Here is a 21,883-nt window from a genome sequence, read left to right on the forward strand (position 1 = left end):
TCTACAATGCAGGAGCCGCAGCTTTCATGTCAATTTACAGATCAGTGAGTGACTTCTGGCTCATCTATCTGAGTGGGAGAAATCGAGCGCCACGCAAGGTCTCCAATGTAATTAATGCTGCAAGTCATTAAAATATAGATTTGTTCTGGGCAACTCCAGGGACCTACAATCCTACAGGATCACAGAAACACGGTTCCGATCTCTAATGAGGAGGGCAAGCACACAATGTACACGATCCACCTGCACAGACAGCCACCATGGCGAGGAGCCATAGGGAATCCACAGCGGCAAGGGCAAAACGTTTCAGCACGCCAAGCGTCAGGGTGGCGACTGGCGCATGATGGGCCCAGACAGGGCATCTACCAGACAAAGGACGGGGAAGCGGGAATTTACAACGCCACAAAGCCAACTGTCCGGTAAAGTTACGGCTCTACCATAGGACAGGATTAATATTCAGCACCATGCTCTGCTGCCGGATAACCTTGTCTGCCCAAACTTCTCCAGTCCAGGATCACACACATCCTACAGCCAGAGGCACTGAGCACACCATGCACACAGCATAACCTTGGCACGGCTCTTACCAGGCTGGTGGGCAGGTAGCTGGAGAAGCGCTCCCATCCTGGAAGTTTACAGTACTGTAACGCCGCAGAGGGCATGGTCAGCAGCTCCGAGCCGGGAGGCGGATGCAGATGAAGGTGGCAGACGGTGGCCGGGCGCTCCTATGCCAGTGAGTGTGCCATCTGCAGAGGCAGGAGGGGAGGATGCTGTCTAATCACCTTCCTCTGCATCCCCTGCCGCTCCCGGACGGCACCCAGCACCACTTACTTTGTAAAAGATCATCTTTAAAGTGCCGTAGAAGCCCATGGTTCCGGCTGGCGGGGCTGCGTGTCCGCACTAGATCCCGAGTGGCCGGCCGGCGCGCCTGACGGCTGCAGGAGAGCAGAGCGGGGATCCCGGAGAGAGTGTGAGCGCAGTGTGTGCTGTGGACATGCTCGGACACGTCAGGAGAGGAGGCGGCGGCTCCGCGCAGCGCACAGCCTGTATCCCCGCTCACAGCAACTCCACAGACTCAACACGGGAGGAGCGGACCACGGCGGCCACACAGGGGAGCCTCCCACACGCACTGATTCCTACCCGCGTCACGGAGGAGACTCCGCGCTGCGCCTCCCCTGTGCGCAGAGCTACGATGGTACAGTCCAGACTGTCGCTGCACAGCCCACACATCAATTATACGGAGAATCACGGAGCCTGTGAGCAGCAGCACAGTGCAGGGAGGGAGGGACCGCTGCGCCTTCCCCGGGCGATCCCCCGCCACATGATCCCACAGTGACTGACAGCAGCCACCAGGCAGCACTTCACTGCAGGCTGTGTAGCCACAGGTAGCACGTGTGTGTCCGGGGCTGCTCCACACTGCGGGGGCCGTGCTGGCGGAGGGCACGAATGCTGGAGTCTGAGGGGGGCAGAAATAGAGGGCTGCAGTAGCCAAGGCTGCACCAGTTAGCGTGCCAACGGGTAGGGAGCTGCGCCAGTTAGCGTGCCAACGGGTAGGAGGCTGCGCCAGTTAGCGTGCCAACGGGTAGGGAGCTGCGCCAGTTAGCGTGCCAAAGGGTAGGGAGCTGCGCCAGTTAGCGTGCCAACGGGTAGGAGGCTGCGCCAGTTAGCGTGCCAACGGGTAGGAGGCTGCGCCAGTTAGCGTGCCAACGGGTAGGGAGCTGCGCCAGTTAGCGTGCCAAAGGGTAGGGAGCTGCGCCAGTTAGCGTGCCAACGGGTAGGAGGCTGCGCCAGTTAGCGTGCCAACGGGTAGGGAGCTGCGCCAGTTAGCGTGCCAAAGGGTAGGGAGCTGCGCCAGTTAGCGTGCCAACGGGTAGGAGGCTGCGCCAGTTAGCGTGCCAACGGGTAGGAGGCTGCGCCAGTTAGCGTGCCAAAGGGTAGGAGGCTGCACCAGTTAGCGTGCCAAAGGGTAGGAGGCTGCGCCAGTTAGCGTGCCAACGGGTAGGAGGCTGCGCCAGTTAGCGTGCCAAAGGGTAGGAGGCTGCGCCAGTTAGCGTGCCAAAGGGTAGGAGGCTGCGCCAGTTAGCGTGCCAAAGGGTAGGGAGCTGCGCCAGTTAGCGTGCCAACGGGTAGGAGGCTGCGCCAGTTAGCGTGCCAACGGGTAGGAGGCTGCGCCAGTTAGCGTGCCAAAGGGTAGGAGGCTGCACCAGTTAGCGTGCCAAAGGGTAGGAGGCTGCGCCAGTTAGCGTGCCAAAGGGTAGGGAGCTGCGCCAGTTAGCGTGCCAATGGGTAGGAGGCTGCGCCAGTTAGCGTGCCAACGGGTAGGAGGCTGCGCCAGTTAGCGTGCCAAAGGGTAGGGAGCTGCGCCAGTTAGCGTGCCAAAGGGTAGGGAGCTGCGCCAGTTAGCGTGCCAAAGGGTAGGGAGCTGCGCCAGTTAGCGTGCCAAAGGGTAGGATGCTGCGCCAGTTAGCGTGCCAAAGGGTAGGGAGCTGCGCCAGTTAGCGTGCCAAAGGGTAGGGAGCTGCGCCAGTTAGCGTGCCAAAGGGTAGGGAGCTGCACCAGTTAGCGTGCCAAAGGGTAGGGGGCTGCGCCAGTTAGCGTGCCAACGGGTAGGAGGCTGCGCCAGTTAGCGTGCCAAAGGGTAGGGAGCTGCACCAGTTAGCGTGCCAAAGGGTAGGGAGCTGCACCAGTTAGCGTGCCAACGGGTAGGAGGCTGCGCCAGTTAGCGTGCCAAAGGGTAGGGAGCTGCGCCAGTTAGCGTGCCAAAGGGTAGGAGGCTGCGCCAGTTAGCGTGCCAACGGGTAGGAGGCTGCACCAGTTAGCGTGCCAACGGGTAGGAGGCTGCGCCAGTTAGTGTGCCAAAGGGTAGGGAGCTGCACCAGTTAGCGTGCCAACGGGTAGGAGGCTGCGCCAGTTAGCGTGCCAACGGGTAGGAGGCTGCGCCAGTTAGCGTGCCAAAGGGTAGGGAGCTGCACCAGTTAGCGTGCCAAAGGGTAGGAGGCTGCGCCAGTTAGCGTGCCAAAGGGTAGGGAGCTGCACCAGTTAGCGTGCCAAAGGGTAGGAGGCTGCGCCAGTTAGCGTGCCAACGGGTAGGAGGCTGCACCAGTTAGCGTGCCAACGGGTAGGAGGCTGCGCCAGTTAGCGTGCCAAAGGGTAGGGAGCTGCACCAGTTAGCGTGCCAACGGGTAGGAGGCTGCGCCAGTTAGCGTGCCAACGGGTAGGAGGCTGCGCCAGTTAGCGTGCCAATGGGTAGGAGGCTGCACCAGTTAGCGTGCCAAAGGGTAGGGAGCTGCACCAGTTAGCGTGCCAACGGGTAGGAGGCTGCGCCAGTTAGCGTGCCAAAGGGTAGGGAGCTGCACCAGTTAGCGTGCCAACGGGTAGGAGGCTGCGCCAGTTAGCGTGCCAACAAGTAGGAGGCTGCGCCAGTTAGCGTGCCAAAGGGTAGGGAGCTGCACCAGTTAGCGTGCCAACGGGTAGGAGGCTGCGCCAGTTAGCGTGCCAAAGGGTAGGGAGCTGCACCAGTTAGCGTGCCAACGGGTAGGAGGCTGCGCCAGTTAGCGTGCCAAAGGGTAGGGAGCTGCACCAGTTAGCGTGCCAATGGGTAGGAGGCTGCGCCAGCTAGCGTTACAAAGGGTAGGGGGCTGCGCCAGTTAGCGTGCCAAAGGGTAGGGGGCTGCACCAGTTAGCGTGCCAAAGGGTAGGGGGCTGCGCCAGTTAGTGTAAGAAAGGGTAGGTGGCTGCGCCAGTTAGTGTAAGAAAGGGTAGGTGGCTGCGCCAGTTAGCATGCCAAAGGGTAGAGGGCTGCGCCAGTTAGTGTAAGAAAGGGTAGGTGGCTGCACCAGTTAGCATGCCAAAGGGTAGAGGGCTGCGCCAGTTAGCGTGCCAAAGGGTAGGGAGCTGCACCAGTTAGCGTGCCAACGAGTAGGAGGCTGCGCCAGTTAGCGTGCCAAAGGGTAGGGGGCTGCGCCAGTTAGCGTGCCAAAGGGTAGGGGGCTGCACCAGTTAGCGTGCCAAAGGGTAGGGGGCTGCGCCAGTTAGTGTAAGAAAGGGTAGGTGGCTGCGCCAGTTAGTGTAAGAAAGGGTAGGTGGCTGCGCCAGTTAGCATGCCAAAGGGTAGAGGGCTGCGCCAGTTAGTGTAAGAAAGGGTAGGTGGCTGCGCCAGTTAGCATGCCAAAGGGTAGAGGGCTGCGCCAGTTAGCGTGCCAAAGGGTAGGGAGCTGCACCAGTTAGCGTGCCAACGGGTAGGAGGCTGCGCCAGATAGCGTGCCAAAGGGTAGGGAGCTGCACCAGTTAGCGTGCCAACGGGTAGGAGGCTGCGCCAGTTAGCGTGCCAAAGGGTAGGGAGCTGCACCAGTTAGCGTGCCAACGGGTAGGGAGCTGCGCCAGTTAGCGTGCCAACGGGTAGGAGGCTGCGCCAGTTAGCGTGCCAACGGGTAGGGAGCTGCGCCAGTTAGCGTGCCAAAGGGTAGGGAGCTGCGCCAGTTAGCGTGCCAACGGGTAGGAGGCTGCGCCAGTTAGCGTGCCAACGGGTAGGGAGCTGCGCCAGTTAGCGTGCCAAAGGGTAGGGAGCTGCGCCAGTTAGCGTGCCAACGGGTAGGAGGCTGCGCCAGTTAGCGTGCCAACGGGTAGGAGGCTGCGCCAGTTAGCGTGCCAAAGGGTAGGAGGCTGCACCAGTTAGCGTGCCAAAGGGTAGGAGGCTGCGCCAGTTAGCGTGCCAACGGGTAGGAGGCTGCGCCAGTTAGCGTGCCAAAGGGTAGGAGGCTGCGCCAGTTAGCGTGCCAAAGGGTAGGAGGCTGCGCCAGTTAGCGTGCCAAAGGGTAGGGAGCTGCGCCAGTTAACGTGCCAACGGGTAGGAGGCTGCGCCAGTTAGCGTGCCAACGGGTAGGAGGCTGCGCCAGTTAGCGTGCCAAAGGGTAGGAGGCTGCACCAGTTAGCGTGCCAAAGGGTAGGAGGCTGCGCCAGTTAGCGTGCCAAAGGGTAGGGAGCTGCGCCAGTTAGCGTGCCAATGGGTAGGAGGCTGCGCCAGTTAGCGTGCCAACGGGTAGGAGGCTGCGCCAGTTAGCGTGCCAAAGGGTAGGGAGCTGCGCCAGTTAGCGTGCCAAAGGGTAGGGAGCTGCGCCAGTTAGCGTGCCAAAGGGTAGGGAGCTGCGCCAGTTAGCGTGCCAAAGGGTAGGATGCTGCGCCAGTTAGCGTGCCAAAGGGTAGGGAGCTGCGCCAGTTAGCGTGCCAAAGGGTAGGGAGCTGCGCCAGTTAGCGTGCCAAAGGGTAGGGAGCTGCACCAGTTAGCGTGCCAAAGGGTAGGGGGCTGCGCCAGTTAGCGTGCCAACGGGTAGGAGGCTGCGCCAGTTAGCGTGCCAAAGGGTAGGGAGCTGCACCAGTTAGCGTGCCAAAGGGTAGGGAGCTGCACCAGTTAGCGTGCCAACGGGTAGGAGGCTGAGCCAGTTAGCGTGCCAAAGGGTAGGGAGCTGCACCAGTTAGCGTGCCAACGGGTAGGAGGCTGCGCCAGTTAGCGTGCCAAAGGGTAGGGAGCTGCGCCAGTTAGCGTGCCAAAGGGTAGGAGGCTGCGCCAGTTAGCGTGCCAACGGGTAGGAGGCTGCACCAGTTAGCGTGCCAACGGGTAGGAGGCTGCGCCAGTTAGTGTGCCAACGGGTAGGAGGCTGCGCCAGTTAGCGTGCCAACGGGTAGGAGGCTGCGCCAGTTAGCGTGCCAAAGGGTAGGGAGCTGCACCAGTTAGCGTGCCAAAGGGTAGGAGGCTGCGCCAGTTAGCGTGCCAAAGGGTAGGGAGCTGCACCAGTTAGCGTGCCAAAGGGTAGGAGGCTGCGCCAGTTAGCGTGCCAACGGGTAGGAGGCTGCACCAGTTAGCGTGCCAACGGGTAGGAGGCTGCGCCAGTTAGCGTGCCAAAGGGTAGGGAGCTGCACCAGTTAGCGTGCCAACGGGTAGGAGGCTGCGCCAGTTAGCGTGCCAACGGGTAGGAGGCTGCGCCAGTTAGCGTGCCAATGGGTAGGAGGCTGCACCAGTTAGCGTGCCAAAGGGTAGGGAGCTGCACCAGTTAGCGTGCCAACGGGTAGGAGGCTGCGCCAGTTAGCGTGCCAAAGGGTAGGGAGCTGCACCAGTTAGCGTGCCAACGGGTAGGAGGCTGCGCCAGTTAGCGTGCCAACAAGTAGGAGGCTGCGCCAGTTAGCGTGCCAAAGGGTAGGGAGCTGCACCAGTTAGCGTGCCAACGGGTAGGAGGCTGCGCCAGTTAGCGTGCCAAAGGGTAGGGAGCTGCACCAGTTAGCGTGCCAACGGGTAGGAGGCTGCGCCAGTTAGCGTGCCAAAGGGTAGGGAGCTGCACCAGTTAGCGTGCCAATGGGTAGGAGGCTGCGCCAGCTAGCGTTACAAAGGGTAGGGGGCTGCGCCAGTTAGCGTGCCAAAGGGTAGGGGGCTGCACCAGTTAGCGTGCCAAAGGGTAGGGGGCTGCGCCAGTTAGTGTAAGAAAGGGTAGGTGGCTGCGCCAGTTAGTGTAAGAAAGGGTAGGTGGCTGCGCCAGTTAGCATGCCAAAGGGTAGAGGGCTGCGCCAGTTAGTGTAAGAAAGGGTAGGTGGCTGCACCAGTTAGCATGCCAAAGGGTAGAGGGCTGCGCCAGTTAGCGTGCCAAAGGGTAGGGAGCTGCACCAGTTAGCGTGCCAACGAGTAGGAGGCTGCGCCAGTTAGCGTGCCAAAGGGTAGGGGGCTGCGCCAGTTAGCGTGCCAAAGGGTAGGGGGCTGCACCAGTTAGCGTGCCAAAGGGTAGGGGGCTGCGCCAGTTAGTGTAAGAAAGGGTAGGTGGCTGCGCCAGTTAGTGTAAGAAAGGGTAGGTGGCTGCGCCAGTTAGCATGCCAAAGGGTAGAGGGCTGCGCCAGTTAGTGTAAGAAAGGGTAGGTGGCTGCGCCAGTTAGCATGCCAAAGGGTAGAGGGCTGCGCCAGTTAGCGTGCCAAAGGGTAGGGAGCTGCACCAGTTAGCGTGCCAACGGGTAGGAGGCTGCGCCAGATAGCGTGCCAAAGGGTAGGGAGCTGCACCAGTTAGCGTGCCAACGGGTAGGAGGCTGCGCCAGTTAGCGTGCCAAAGGGTAGGGAGCTGCACCAGTTAGCGTGCCAACGGGTAGGAGGCTGCGCCAGTTAGCGTGCCAAAGGGTAGGGGGCTGCGCCAGTTAGCGTGCCAAAGGGTAGGGGGCTGCACCAGTTAGCATGCCAAAGGGTAGGGGGCTGCGCCAGTTAGTGTAAGAAAGGGTAGGTGGCTGCGCCAGTTAGTGTAAGAAAGGGTATGTGGCTGCGCCAGTTAGCATGCCAAAGGGTAGAGGGCTGCGCCAGTTAGTGTAAGAAAGGGTAGGTGGCTGCACCAGTTAGCATGCCAAAGGGTAGAGGGCTGCGCCAGTTAGTGTGCCAAAGGGTAGGGAGCTGCACCAGTTAGCGTGCCAACGAGTAGGAGGCTGCGCCAGTTAGCGTGCCAAAGGGTAGGGGGCTGCGCCAGTTAGCGTGCCAACGGGTAGGAGGCTGCGCCAGTTAGCGTGCCAAAGGGTAGGGAGCTGCACCAGTTAGCGTGCCAAAGGGTAGGGAGCTGCACCAGTTAGCGTGCCAACGGGTAGGAGGCTGAGCCAGTTAGCGTGCCAAAGGGTAGGGAGCTGCACCAGTTAGCGTGCCAACGGGTAGGAGGCTGCGCCAGTTAGCGTGCCAAAGGGTAGGGAGCTGCGCCAGTTAGCGTGCCAAAGGGTAGGAGGCTGCGCCAGTTAGCGTGCCAACGGGTAGGAGGCTGCACCAGTTAGCGTGCCAACGGGTAGGAGGCTGCGCCAGTTAGTGTGCCAAAGGGTAGGGAGCTGCACCAGTTAGCGTGCCAACGGGTAGGAGGCTGCGCCAGTTAGCGTGCCAACGGGTAGGAGGCTGCGCCAGTTAGCGTGCCAAAGGGTAGGGAGCTGCACCAGTTAGCGTGCCAAAGGGTAGGAGGCTGCGCCAGTTAGCGTGCCAAAGGGTAGGGAGCTGCACCAGTTAGCGTGCCAAAGGGTAGGAGGCTGCGCCAGTTAGCGTGCCAACGGGTAGGAGGCTGCACCAGTTAGCGTGCCAACGGGTAGGAGGCTGCGCCAGTTAGCGTGCCAAAGGGTAGGGAGCTGCACCAGTTAGCGTGCCAACGGGTAGGAGGCTGCGCCAGTTAGCGTGCCAACGGGTAGGAGGCTGCGCCAGTTAGCGTGCCAATGGGTAGGAGGCTGCACCAGTTAGCGTGCCAAAGGGTAGGGAGCTGCACCAGTTAGCGTGCCAACGGGTAGGAGGCTGCGCCAGTTAGCGTGCCAAAGGGTAGGGAGCTGCACCAGTTAGCGTGCCAACGGGTAGGAGGCTGCGCCAGTTAGCGTGCCAACAAGTAGGAGGCTGCGCCAGTTAGCGTGCCAAAGGGTAGGGAGCTGCACCAGTTAGCGTGCCAACGGGTAGGAGGCTGCGCCAGTTAGCGTGCCAAAGGGTAGGGAGCTGCACCAGTTAGCGTGCCAACGGGTAGGAGGCTGCGCCAGTTAGCGTGCCAAAGGGTAGGGAGCTGCACCAGTTAGCGTGCCAATGGGTAGGAGGCTGCGCCAGCTAGCGTTACAAAGGGTAGGGGGCTGCGCCAGTTAGCGTGCCAAAGGGTAGGGGGCTGCACCAGTTAGCGTGCCAAAGGGTAGGGGGCTGCGCCAGTTAGTGTAAGAAAGGGTAGGTGGCTGCGCCAGTTAGTGTAAGAAAGGGTAGGTGGCTGCGCCAGTTAGCATGCCAAAGGGTAGAGGGCTGCGCCAGTTAGTGTAAGAAAGGGTAGGTGGCTGCACCAGTTAGCATGCCAAAGGGTAGAGGGCTGCGCCAGTTAGCGTGCCAAAGGGTAGGGAGCTGCACCAGTTAGCGTGCCAACGAGTAGGAGGCTGCGCCAGTTAGCGTGCCAAAGGGTAGGGGGCTGCGCCAGTTAGCGTGCCAAAGGGTAGGGGGCTGCACCAGTTAGCGTGCCAAAGGGTAGGGGGCTGCGCCAGTTAGTGTAAGAAAGGGTAGGTGGCTGCGCCAGTTAGTGTAAGAAAGGGTAGGTGGCTGCGCCAGTTAGCATGCCAAAGGGTAGAGGGCTGCGCCAGTTAGTGTAAGAAAGGGTAGGTGGCTGCGCCAGTTAGCATGCCAAAGGGTAGAGGGCTGCGCCAGTTAGCGTGCCAAAGGGTAGGGAGCTGCACCAGTTAGCGTGCCAACGGGTAGGAGGCTGCGCCAGATAGCGTGCCAAAGGGTAGGGAGCTGCACCAGTTAGCGTGCCAACGGGTAGGAGGCTGCGCCAGTTAGCGTGCCAAAGGGTAGGGAGCTGCACCAGTTAGCGTGCCAACGGGTAGGAGGCTGCGCCAGTTAGCGTGCCAAAGGGTAGGGGGCTGCGCCAGTTAGCGTGCCAAAGGGTAGGGGGCTGCACCAGTTAGCATGCCAAAGGGTAGGGGGCTGCGCCAGTTAGTGTAAGAAAGGGTAGGTGGCTGCGCCAGTTAGTGTAAGAAAGGGTATGTGGCTGCGCCAGTTAGCATGCCAAAGGGTAGAGGGCTGCGCCAGTTAGTGTAAGAAAGGGTAGGTGGCTGCACCAGTTAGCATGCCAAAGGGTAGAGGGCTGCGCCAGTTAGTGTGCCAAAGGGTAGGGAGCTGCACCAGTTAGCGTGCCAACGAGTAGGAGGCTGCGCCAGTTAGCGTGCCAAAGGGTAGGGGGCTGCGCCAGTTAGCGTGCCAACGGGTAGGAGGCTGCGCCAGTTAGCGTGCCAAAGGGTAGGGAGCTGCACCAGTTAGCGTGCCAAAGGGTAGGGAGCTGCACCAGTTAGCGTGCCAACGGGTAGGAGGCTGAGCCAGTTAGCGTGCCAAAGGGTAGGGAGCTGCACCAGTTAGCGTGCCAACGGGTAGGAGGCTGCGCCAGTTAGCGTGCCAAAGGGTAGGGAGCTGCGCCAGTTAGCGTGCCAAAGGGTAGGAGGCTGCGCCAGTTAGCGTGCCAACGGGTAGGAGGCTGCACCAGTTAGCGTGCCAACGGGTAGGAGGCTGCGCCAGTTAGTGTGCCAAAGGGTAGGGAGCTGCACCAGTTAGCGTGCCAACGGGTAGGAGGCTGCGCCAGTTAGCGTGCCAACGGGTAGGAGGCTGCGCCAGTTAGCGTGCCAAAGGGTAGGGAGCTGCACCAGTTAGCGTGCCAAAGGGTAGGAGGCTGCGCCAGTTAGCGTGCCAAAGGGTAGGGAGCTGCACCAGTTAGCGTGCCAAAGGGTAGGAGGCTGCGCCAGTTAGCGTGCCAACGGGTAGGAGGCTGCACCAGTTAGCGTGCCAACGGGTAGGAGGCTGCGCCAGTTAGCGTGCCAAAGGGTAGGGAGCTGCACCAGTTAGCGTGCCAACGGGTAGGAGGCTGCGCCAGTTAGCGTGCCAACGGGTAGGAGGCTGCGCCAGTTAGCGTGCCAATGGGTAGGAGGCTGCACCAGTTAGCGTGCCAAAGGGTAGGGAGCTGCACCAGTTAGCGTGCCAACGGGTAGGAGGCTGCGCCAGTTAGCGTGCCAAAGGGTAGGGAGCTGCACCAGTTAGCGTGCCAACGGGTAGGAGGCTGCGCCAGTTAGCGTGCCAACAAGTAGGAGGCTGCGCCAGTTAGCGTGCCAAAGGGTAGGGAGCTGCACCAGTTAGCGTGCCAACGGGTAGGAGGCTGCGCCAGTTAGCGTGCCAAAGGGTAGGGAGCTGCACCAGTTAGCGTGCCAACGGGTAGGAGGCTGCGCCAGTTAGCGTGCCAAAGGGTAGGGAGCTGCACCAGTTAGCGTGCCAATGGGTAGGAGGCTGCGCCAGCTAGCGTTACAAAGGGTAGGGGGCTGCGCCAGTTAGCGTGCCAAAGGGTAGGGGGCTGCACCAGTTAGCGTGCCAAAGGGTAGGGGGCTGCGCCAGTTAGTGTAAGAAAGGGTAGGTGGCTGCGCCAGTTAGTGTAAGAAAGGGTAGGTGGCTGCGCCAGTTAGCATGCCAAAGGGTAGAGGGCTGCGCCAGTTAGTGTAAGAAAGGGTAGGTGGCTGCACCAGTTAGCATGCCAAAGGGTAGAGGGCTGCGCCAGTTAGCGTGCCAAAGGGTAGGGAGCTGCACCAGTTAGCGTGCCAACGAGTAGGAGGCTGCGCCAGTTAGCGTGCCAAAGGGTAGGGGGCTGCGCCAGTTAGCGTGCCAAAGGGTAGGGGGCTGCACCAGTTAGCGTGCCAAAGGGTAGGGGGCTGCGCCAGTTAGTGTAAGAAAGGGTAGGTGGCTGCGCCAGTTAGTGTAAGAAAGGGTAGGTGGCTGCGCCAGTTAGCATGCCAAAGGGTAGAGGGCTGCGCCAGTTAGTGTAAGAAAGGGTAGGTGGCTGCGCCAGTTAGCATGCCAAAGGGTAGAGGGCTGCGCCAGTTAGCGTGCCAAAGGGTAGGGAGCTGCACCAGTTAGCGTGCCAACGGGTAGGAGGCTGCGCCAGATAGCGTGCCAAAGGGTAGGGAGCTGCACCAGTTAGCGTGCCAACGGGTAGGAGGCTGCGCCAGTTAGCGTGCCAAAGGGTAGGGAGCTGCACCAGTTAGCGTGCCAACGGGTAGGAGGCTGCGCCAGTTAGCGTGCCAAAGGGTAGGGGGCTGCGCCAGTTAGCGTGCCAAAGGGTAGGGGGCTGCACCAGTTAGCATGCCAAAGGGTAGGGGGCTGCGCCAGTTAGTGTAAGAAAGGGTAGGTGGCTGCGCCAGTTAGTGTAAGAAAGGGTATGTGGCTGCGCCAGTTAGCATGCCAAAGGGTAGAGGGCTGCGCCAGTTAGTGTAAGAAAGGGTAGGTGGCTGCACCAGTTAGCATGCCAAAGGGTAGAGGGCTGCGCCAGTTAGTGTGCCAAAGGGTAGGGAGCTGCACCAGTTAGCGTGCCAACGAGTAGGAGGCTGCGCCAGTTAGCGTGCCAAAGGGTAGGGGGCTGCGCCAGTTAGCGTGCCAAAGGGTAGGGGGCTGCACCAGTTAGCGTGCCAAAGGGTAGGGGGCTGCGCCAGTTAGTGTAAGAAAGGGTAGGTGGCTGCGCCAGTTAGTGTAAGAAAGGGTAGGTGGCTGCGCCAGTTAGCATGCCAAAGGGTAGAGGGCTGCGCCAGTTAGTGTAAGAAAGGGTAGGTGGCTGCGCCAGTTAGCATGCCAAAGGGTAGAGGGCTGCGCCAGTTAGCGTGCCAAAGGGTAGGGGGCTGCGCCAGTTAGCGTGCCAAAGGGTAGGGGGCTGCGCCAGATAGCGTGCCAAAGGGTAGGGGGCTGCGCCAGTTAGCGTGCCAAAGGGTAGGGGCTGCGCCAGTTAGCGTGCCAAAGGGAGAAGTCTACCGGTTAGCAAACCACAGCCGGTAAGGGTGAAATTAGTCAGCGTGCCACGGCTAGGGGGCTGCACTTGTTAGCACACCACAGGGAGGGGGTTGCATTGGGTACCACACCATATGGAGGCATGGCATTGGCAGGCAGCTTGTATCAGACCCTGGCTGCACAATTTCAGCCAGGCTTCAGAGAAAAACCTAGTTTAGCCACTGAGGACTTAGCCACATGGGAGACGAGTCAGACAGGTGGGTGCCAGGTGGCTGCTCTGTCCGCTGCCCTGGAGTGACAGGTCTCTCCCCTGCTGTTGTCATGTTCCCTTTAAGGAAAATCTGGCACCAGCGTTTGCTACCCTATCGGAGAGCACAGTAATAAAAGGGAAGGGTTATACTACCTCATCACAGCACTGATTGGCAGCTATGTACCTTGTGGATAGGCAGGAAGCTGCCAATATTCCAAAGACATACTGATAGGGAATTTAGATTGTGAGCCCCAACAGGGACAGTGATGATAATGTGTGCAAACTGTAAAGCGCTGCGGAATATGTTAGCGCTATATAAAAATAAAGATTATTATTATCAGTGGTGGGGTTATAAAGAAATCATGACTATGGAAGACTATATGGCAGCAGCTTTACTAGTCCTCTAGTGATAACCTACTGATAAAACAGTGATTAAATGAAAAGGATACTAAGCAGCCCAGTAAGTGACATCACCGGAATCCGGGTCTGTGTCTCTACCTCATGCTACTCTCAGATTAAGTGACAAAAACCTGGTAATAGATTGCCTTATAAAAATAACTAAGAAATGAATGAGAAGAAGAAATGTGACTTAATTGTCCACAGTTTTCATTCTGCATGATTACTTCTGCTAGTAGCTGGGGGATCAGAAAAAGGACAATCCTGGATAGATGTCACCACAAAGACTATTTTTTCTGCATCTATGGCGTCCTCTTCACTACACTGATGGTCTATCACTGTCCTACACCATAGGACAGAGACATTACTGTGCATTGCTGGCTTTCCCAGTTACACTTCACAAGATGTGGTTCTTGTTCCTGCGACTCCTAGCAAAAGTCTTCACATGAAACAATCTCAAAAGCAGATTGTGCCACCACATGTGGTCTGTAGACCACCCAGACTACACATCCGTTACCCATGCCCATCAAGAGTAGCATTTTGCTCAACATGTATGACTAGAACTGAGGGGTGAAGGGCACAGGATAATAGATTTCCTTTGGTGTTAATGAATATGATCTTGCTTATGGTGAACAAGGCCAACGAATTATTAAGCAAAATAATTGCATTTACCAGCTTAATTATTCCATCAATAAATCTCAGTGATTCTCACGGTGGCTGACATCTGCCTCCCATGCACTCCACAGTTTACAAATCATTACTTAGAAGCTAAATAATGACCATCTTTTTAATTTATAGCTAAATACTTACAAAGGCACGTTTGGCAAAGTGTTAGCAGACTGCTAAAATGTGCAACCCTCTACTATATTACTGTAACTAGGTGGCGATGACAAGCAGTGGTAATGTCTGTGCTGATGGAAACATGCTGTTAAGACGGGTTGTCCGCTAGTCAGACAAAACCTACTGAATCACCATGATTCCCACTAAGAATAACATCTATAATCACCTCCAGAGAGGGCGCCATTCCAGTGGTGTTGGCAGCAGCTCTCTCCCAGGGTTCGGATGACATTATGTCATGCAATCCCTGCAGCCAATTCATGTCATGCGATCCCTGTGGTCAATTCACTGTTCCTTCATTAGGATGTAACTGACATCCAAAGGAAGCGAGGGCTGCGGCTGCTCTGTCACTTCCTCTGAATGACTGATTTGTCAGAAGGAGGTGAGGGTGAAGTGGCCGCTGTCAAACGAGCCCCAGGACAGCCCACACCGATGGCGAGTATGGCTGTTATTATTTTGTGAGGGGGAAACATGGTGACTGAGAAGGGGTTGTCCGAGTAGTGGACAACCCCTTTAAAGCATCATGGCCGAGTGGTGATGCCAGCAGTACAGCACTTTACTAAAGCTCACTGATTCTCTACAGGGGTCACATGCAGCCATGACAAGTCATCACTGATTACAAGCCAAGTCCAGAAGAGGACTGGGGTATTCAGGGTGGGTTCATGTTTTGCATCCGCACTCTATTTTTGCTTTGTTTTTCCAAATTTGCTGCAAAATTCCAGGAGATATTGGGAAAGTGAGGCAAAAATGCTGCGGCTTTGTATCATTTTTGGAAAAACACAAAGGAAAGCAGACCACAGATAAACCTCAAAGCCTCCTTAAAATGTGGGTGCAGATCTCCTGATAGCCTCATATCTGCCTATATGAGCCAGTGAATACATTACTGTCTGCACACGGGAGTATGAGAGAGTGTGACTAGCTCCTTTTTTGCCTTTCTATAGCCCCAATTTCGGGGAATGGCTATGGGAAGAAGAAGCCTGCTTCTCTTCTTTCTGGATACTAGCAGCTAGTTTAAGATATTTGGAAACTCCAACACGATTAGGTCAAAGTCACAAGTGCAAGCTCCACAAAAACCACACACGGATGCAAATATCTATGTTATAAGTTTAAAAAACTGAATAGCACAAATACATGAAAAACGAAGATGTACGGAGGCAAAATAACCCAGCTTCTCAGTAGTCCTTGATGTGCTCACACTGAACAGTCTTAAGGAATAGATCTCATCAGCACAAAAGACCAAGTCCTATAACCTCTGTGACTACTCCGGCCAGTCCCGTGGCCTTGTCTGTTCCTGCAGTCAGAAAGTCCCCGTATAGACAGGTTATTTTCTGGAGGCAATATTTGGAAAAACCTTTTCAAGTCTTTCCTGTATACTGAACCATTGCGTTTTGGTAGAAAATTTCCACCAGCAATCTTCTTCTTCTTCTAGTACCCATCACAGTGTCTTAGATTTGCTAGAATTCAAACTCACTACCAAACAAAAAGCTCGATCAGGTTACGCACGGCCCAACACCCTGTATAAAATAATCTGCACAAGGATCTTTGTTTCTTCCATTTGTTGCAGATAATATCTACAAGATGATATCTGTCCAAGAGAAACACAACGCAGCTCGATTCTGGGTGAAACCTGAGGTGGCGATGGCTTTGGGCTAGTAAACACAGCCTTTTGGTTAATATCATATATCTACCTAATGCTGACAAAATGTCATTGTGAATCTAGACAAAGCGGATTAGGCCAGAAATATACAAATACCGCTGTGCTGGCCTAACCCAGCCCACATATAGGGGATGTAGACATTTTGACGATATTATCTCTCTCTTAATGAAATGGTCCTGAACCTATCCCTCTTCATCACTCAAAAGGATGGGCTGGCTAGCACGTACTGCTCGTTCCTGCCCTAGGGATGCTGAACACCCACACAGATCTGGAAGGAATGTCCGGCATGCAGGGGTCATGCCATGTTCTTTGAAGCCTAGGTAACCCACTATCATTAACCTTGTGGTGTACACTTCCCAAGCAGTGAGGCCCTCCTCTCCTGTAGTCTAACCCTAAACAGGTGTCAACGGGACAATCAATTTCACACACCTATCTGCATGTGGCAGGAAAATGACTTAGAAACCTAATGTCCGCATGAAGTGCACAATTACATGAGGTTTAGAATGATTTGGTAAAAAGTGCAAATCAATGTATTTAGTTGGTGCATCTAGTACAGGAATGGTGCAAGGCTGGAACCTGTAAGCCTTGTAAGGGGGGGTGCAGAAGCAAACCTGATCAGTGAAAATATTAGATGCCATGAGTCTTCATTCTGAACAGACAGATTTGCAATTCATCAGAACAGGACATGTGTATTTATTCTGTCTGTCGCTGAATTCCTGAGAAAACAACATTTTAATTCATATACATGAGGCATTAAGTGCTCTGGGTGTGACAAAGCACTTAGAGAACCACTGCCTCTTTAGCTTGTTTGATAGCTCATTGTCTGTAGGACATCAAGTGCCAGGCAAGGTAATCAGATCGTAATCAATCAAGCTCAAGAGGTTGGCGATGGGGATTGAAACAACCTCTGGAGGCAGCGACTCCCCGAGTGCTCTGTCAAACCCAGAGCACTTAACCTCATTTGCATATGCATGAAAATGATAATTACTTGGAAATGCAGCTACAGATAGAAGATATATGATATAAGATGTCAATGGATTTACACTGCAAAGACCAGCACATATATGCAATTTTGAGGTGGTTGATACTACTGATTGATTCCTTTTATGTAATTTTTTTCCGTAGTCCACAAACTCTAGAATAAAATGCACTGCTACAAAATGCATTACAATGTGTGACCGCTGCTAAAAGGTTTGTGGGCTCATGTTAATGTACCTCAGCATTATAGTAAAGGTATCCAATAAGAATGCATTATAGCTACATCATTTTAAAAAGGACCAGTCCACAATCCTGATTTATTCTTTTAGCAAATTGTGCAATTTTCCATAAAATAACAAAAATGTTGCGCCATTCTTCTGCTATTGCTCCTAGAAATGTATGAATATATTGGCAACTGGGTGCTAGCAGATTGGGGAACAATCAATTTTGGAAGTCCCAGACTCATAGACTTGCCCATTTTATAAGGAGAGAGGTTCAGAAATTTCTAGGAGTAACAGAAGAATGGCTCTAGACATGTTATTTCATGGAGAATACAAGTGTTAAACATTACCTCGTCAGGCTGGCCTGCTTTCGTTAATGAGCAAACAATGTTATTTTAAGAATGATAGATTCATGGAGATGTGACACGAATCTGCACCAAAATATCTAATGTAACAGCTTTCTGCCCCATCAGTATGAGACATCATATTCCAGATGGGCACAAGGGTAACCTTCACAACATTCCCCAGAGAACACAACTAAATGTCCTACAAGCAAATATATCTGTCCAAACCTTTACTACTCGCACACCAATGAAGGTCAAAAGCCAAAGTACAGCAAGTCATACTGGTAAGCTACATATAGCCAATGTGAAAAATCCACTAAATTAGGTAACTTATAGGAAAACTCCATTCTTTCCAAATAAATTAAAGACACACTCCCATAAGTTTTTATCCTCTTAATATATTGCAGTAATCATTATTTAGCACTATGCACTAACAATTGCTCATTTTGCCTTTCTACCCAGATAATTCTTCTCTTTTCCATGTAGAAACAGGAAGTCTCTTGTCCCTGCATTTATCATCCCCCTCCAACTCCTGACCCAGCTGCTCTGCTCCTCTCCCTGCCTGGGACTTTTGCAGTAACTTGTGACTCATGCAGGGAAAATTGACCTCCTGTTTCTACATAGAGCTAAGAAGGAGTCAGCTAGTCAGTTTTTAATCATGTGATGTCACAGTCCTAATGGAAGAGAGTAGAATTAGCTGGGTAGAAAGGCAAAATGTGCAATTGTAAGTATATATATATACACACATATATATATATATATATATATATATATATATATATGTGTGTGTGTGTGTGTGTGTGTGTATCTGTACAGCAATATTTTAGCTTTGCCCGGTTACAGCCATACGTTTTACCGCCTTCGTTATGGGCAGCAGTGTCATGTGATCACCAGTCCAGTGCATGCCCTAGTGTGCACAGAATGTCAGGCTCTTACTTTCATATGAACTACCGGATAACATCACCTCAAATTCCTCCTGGATGTTGTTAGACCCAGCTCTTCCCACCTTGTCCTTGTGTATGCCCCCCCTGCAACTGAAGAACTCTGGTTTATGTATCAGAGCAGGGATATATAGACGCTGCATCACATATGGTAACAGTTTGAGACTGTGTACATCAGGTTACTGCAGTTCGACATCACTGATCTATCGCTGGCCCCATTCAGATAGGCAAGAAACCAAAGATGAGAGTTTGCCCCCTCTTCAAATCCAGAAACATCACAGTAAAAGGATGGTATTGTGGGAGCTATAGTAGAAGGGAAGAAGGAATAATGGTGGCAAATAACCTAGAAACGGGAGTACTCAAAGGCCTTTGTTATTCTTAAAGCTGAATTATGTTGGCAAAAAAGAAATTGTGAGAGTTCTGCTTTAAGATGTACTCAGAAATTGTCTGTAAGAGCATTCGATAAATTAGAAAAGGTGCGGAAAGTTACATGAAGGACATTTCTCTTCTCACGTACAAGCCAGGCACTATAAAACACAGAAGAGGTAGACTTCCTAGGAGATCCAGATCAAATACACCAGAAGCACAAAGAGGAAGGCTTGTATCCGGCCCTTTTATTCTAGTTCAGATGTGGATTGCAGCCGCAGTTAATTAGATCACTACCGTACAGGACTGTGCTACCTTCAGGGAAGAGCGACAATCTCAGACTTTCTATCAAACACAAAAGTTGCACGTCCGTCTTTCGTCAGAATATGGATGTCATTTTGTAAGCGCTCAAAGAGGCTTCTTCAGTGGCATCCAAACGCTGGATATTACTCAGCTCGGCTATTGATTTAGTAATAGGACCATGAGGCTGATAAGTGAACAAGAATAAAGTGTATGTACATCTATCCTAAGAAAAGTACATCAGCGCACACAGCAATGTCAAAAAAGAAGCCGAGGACTCCACGTAAATGTGCCATCATAATGAATGAAAAGATTTGTTCACTTTTAAGCACCATTCATCTATGTAGGGGGCACATAGTATTTTCTATTAATCCTTGCATGTAAAGTGGTTTAATCATATTCCTGTAGTCTATGGAATTCTTAAAGGGAACCTGTCACGTTGTACATGGAGTCTGATCTGTGGAAAGCACGGTATAGGGGAGAAGCTAAGAAAAAGAATACCGTACTTATGTTTGTGGGAATGGATTCAGTATAACTGGTAATGTAGTCATTGAAATCCCTGCTGTTCGTATGCATAGGTGTCCAGTGGGTGGTCCTAGTAGTGATTGACAGCTATCTGCAGGCACAGTCCTACAAGAAAAACAGAATAGGTCCACCCACTGGACACGTACACATACAAACACAAGGGATTTTACTGAATAAAATGAAACTTTTTCTACAAAATTTTCTATCAATCTGGTCAGCTTCTCCAGCTCTACTACATCTTTCCTGCGGGTCAGATACCATTTTTTATAGACCAGGTTCCATTTTTCAGCACATTAACCATGACATTCCGATAACCAAAAGTAGTTTCCTAGTTTGTATCCCTCTCCTCAAAAAACAGTGTGGATTATTCAAAACTAGAGAGAAAACTGTAGACATAGGAAAGCACAATGTATGCCCAGGTCATAGCAAAAATAGCATATCCATTACATGTGAACTCGTAAAAGTACAGATTGCTTTCAAATGTGTCATTCCCTCCCTTGGTGGAGCTGGAATAATGTTTCTCTTCAGGATAACTGCTGTCACAGCAGATGGTACTGGGGCACAAAGTAAAGTGCAGGAGTCTCCCCGCGTCATGTCACATAGTGATGTGTATCACCGCTGGAGTACAGCCTCTCTAGAAGAGATGGAAAAGGGGGAACAGCATAAGGCTCTTCTCATATGCTGAGCCTTAAGGTACCTTCACACAACGATTTCGTTAACGATATCGTTGCTTTTTGTGACGTAGCAACGATATCGTTAACGAAATCGTTATGCGTGACAGCGACCAACGATCAGGCCCCTGCTGGGAGATCGTTGGTCGCTGGGAATGATCAGGACCTTTTTTTTGGCCGCTGATGACCTGCTGTCATCGCTGGATCGGCGTGTGTGACGCCGATCCAGCGATGTGTTCACTGGTAACCAGGGTATATATCGGGTTACTAAGCGCAGGGCTGCGCTTAGTAACCCGATATTTACCCTGGTTACCATTGTAAAAGTTAAAAAAAAAAAAAAACAGTACATACTCACATTCCGGTGTCTGTCACGTCCCCCGGCGTCAGCTTCCCGCACTGACTGTCAGCGCCGGCCGGCCGTAAAGCAGAGCACAGCGGTGACGTCACCGCTGTGCTCTGCTTTACGGCCGGCCGGTGCTGACACAGTGCAGGGAAGCTGACGCCGGGGGACGTGACAGACACCGGAATGTGAGTATGTAGTGTTTGTTTTTTTAACTTTTACAATGGTAAACAGGGTAAACATCGGGTTACTAAGTGCGGCCCTGTGCTTAGTAACCCGATATATACCCTGGTTACCCGGGGACTTCGGCATCATTAGTCGCTGGAGAGATGTCTGTGTGACAGCTCTCCAGCGACCACACAACGACCTAAACAGCGACGCTGCAGCGATCGGCATCGTTGTCTATATCGCTGCAGCGTCGCTAAATGTGACAGTACCTTTAGAAAAGCTGTTTACTTGTCTCATCATCCAGCTATTTTGTAGACTATCCTTATCACTTGCAGGCAAAACGGTAGAAAAGCATTCATTTAAATACCCTGAAATAAAATAGCTGATTGAACATCCCTGGAAGCGCGCTTTCTACAATAAGCTACCAATCGACCTCAATGAATTAAACATAAGGGAGTGATCGTAATGGTTACGTTATGTAAATGATGATTGCAAGACTAGACAGAGAAGATTCCTGATGTGCTCGTCACATATCACACCCAGGATCACAACCATACCTGTAATCAGATTCTCCGAAAAGCCAGGCTGTACCTATGGCAGCCAAACTTGGGGAAATCTGCTCCTGAGGTTGAGGATGTCATATTAAGCCTCATACAAGTCAAAACCAGGAGTGGAACTTACAGATAAAAACTATAACTAAAAGATTGACATCTGTTCGATTGTTTCGAACACTCCTGACTCTGGCACACTGTAATAATAACTAGATGGTGGCCCGATTCTAATGTATCGGATATACTAGAATATGTAGGTAGTATATAGCACAAACTACGTACTATGTTGCACAGTGACATAGTATATAACACAACCGACGTAGTTTTTAGCAGAGCTACGTAGTATATAACATAGCCACGTAGTGTATTGCACAGGTATGTAGTATATTGGTCAGCCACGTAGTATATAGCAGAGCCAGGTAGTATATTGGACAGTCACATTGTAGATTGCCCAGCTACATAGTATATAGCACAGAGATGTAGTATATAACAGAGCCCACGTAGTATACAGCAATGTGGGCACTATATGCGTGGTTAAAAAAGACTTAAAAAATAAACATATACTCACCTTCCGAAGGCCCCTTGAAGTCCTGGCCCTGTGTGCGCTGCACGCGGCAGCTTCCGGTCCCAGGGTTGGTATGAGCGCAGGACCTGTGATGACGTCGCGGTCACATGACCGTGACGTCATGGCAGGTCCTTCTCGCATAGCATCCTTGGCACCGGAACCTGCCGCTTGCACTACTGCCGAGGACAGCGCGCCATGTCGGAGGGTGAGAATAACCTTTTTTTTAATTTTTATTATTATTTGTAACATTACATCTTTTTACTATTGATGCTGCATACGCAGCATCAATAGTAAAAAGTTGGTCACACAGGGATAATAGCAGTGATAACGGACTGCGGGCACAAACTCTGTGTGAGCGCTCAGTGCTGACTGCAGGGCAGTAAAGCAGCGGCCATTTCGCTGCCAGACTATGGCCGTCGCTGATTGGTCGTGGCAATGGTCGTGGGCGTTTTGCCATGACCAATCAGCAACTTGGATTTCCATGACAGACAGAGGCCACAACCAATGCATATCCGCGACAGAC

The 21,883-nt window shown here is 53.2% G+C and overlaps 1 protein-coding gene across 4 annotated transcripts in view; it reads right to left on the reverse strand.

The window, feature by feature from the left end:
- The window catches only part of FBXW7 (F-box and WD repeat domain containing 7), a 303,144-nt gene that overhangs the window by 34,789 nt on the left and 246,472 nt on the right, over nt 1-21,883 (reverse strand). Inside the window, exons 1-2 of one of the 4 annotated variants that reach the window (XM_069744068.1) lie at nt 826-1,071; nt 582-740 (exon numbers count right to left, since the gene is read on the reverse strand). The exons of 2 other annotated variants lie outside the window; for them this stretch is intronic. In XM_069744068.1, coding sequence (XP_069600169.1) covers nt 582-656 — 75 coding nt within the window. In that variant the 5' untranslated portion in view covers nt 657-740; nt 826-1,071. Of the gene's footprint in view, nt 1-581; nt 741-825; nt 1,178-21,883 lie in introns of those variants that run through there. One more of the 4 variants, XM_069744069.1, reaches the window with a different exon arrangement.

This window comes from Ranitomeya imitator, chromosome 1 (assembly GCF_032444005.1).
Source record: "Ranitomeya imitator isolate aRanImi1 chromosome 1, aRanImi1.pri, whole genome shotgun sequence".
Classification (NCBI taxonomy): Eukaryota; Metazoa; Chordata; class Amphibia; order Anura; family Dendrobatidae; genus Ranitomeya; species Ranitomeya imitator.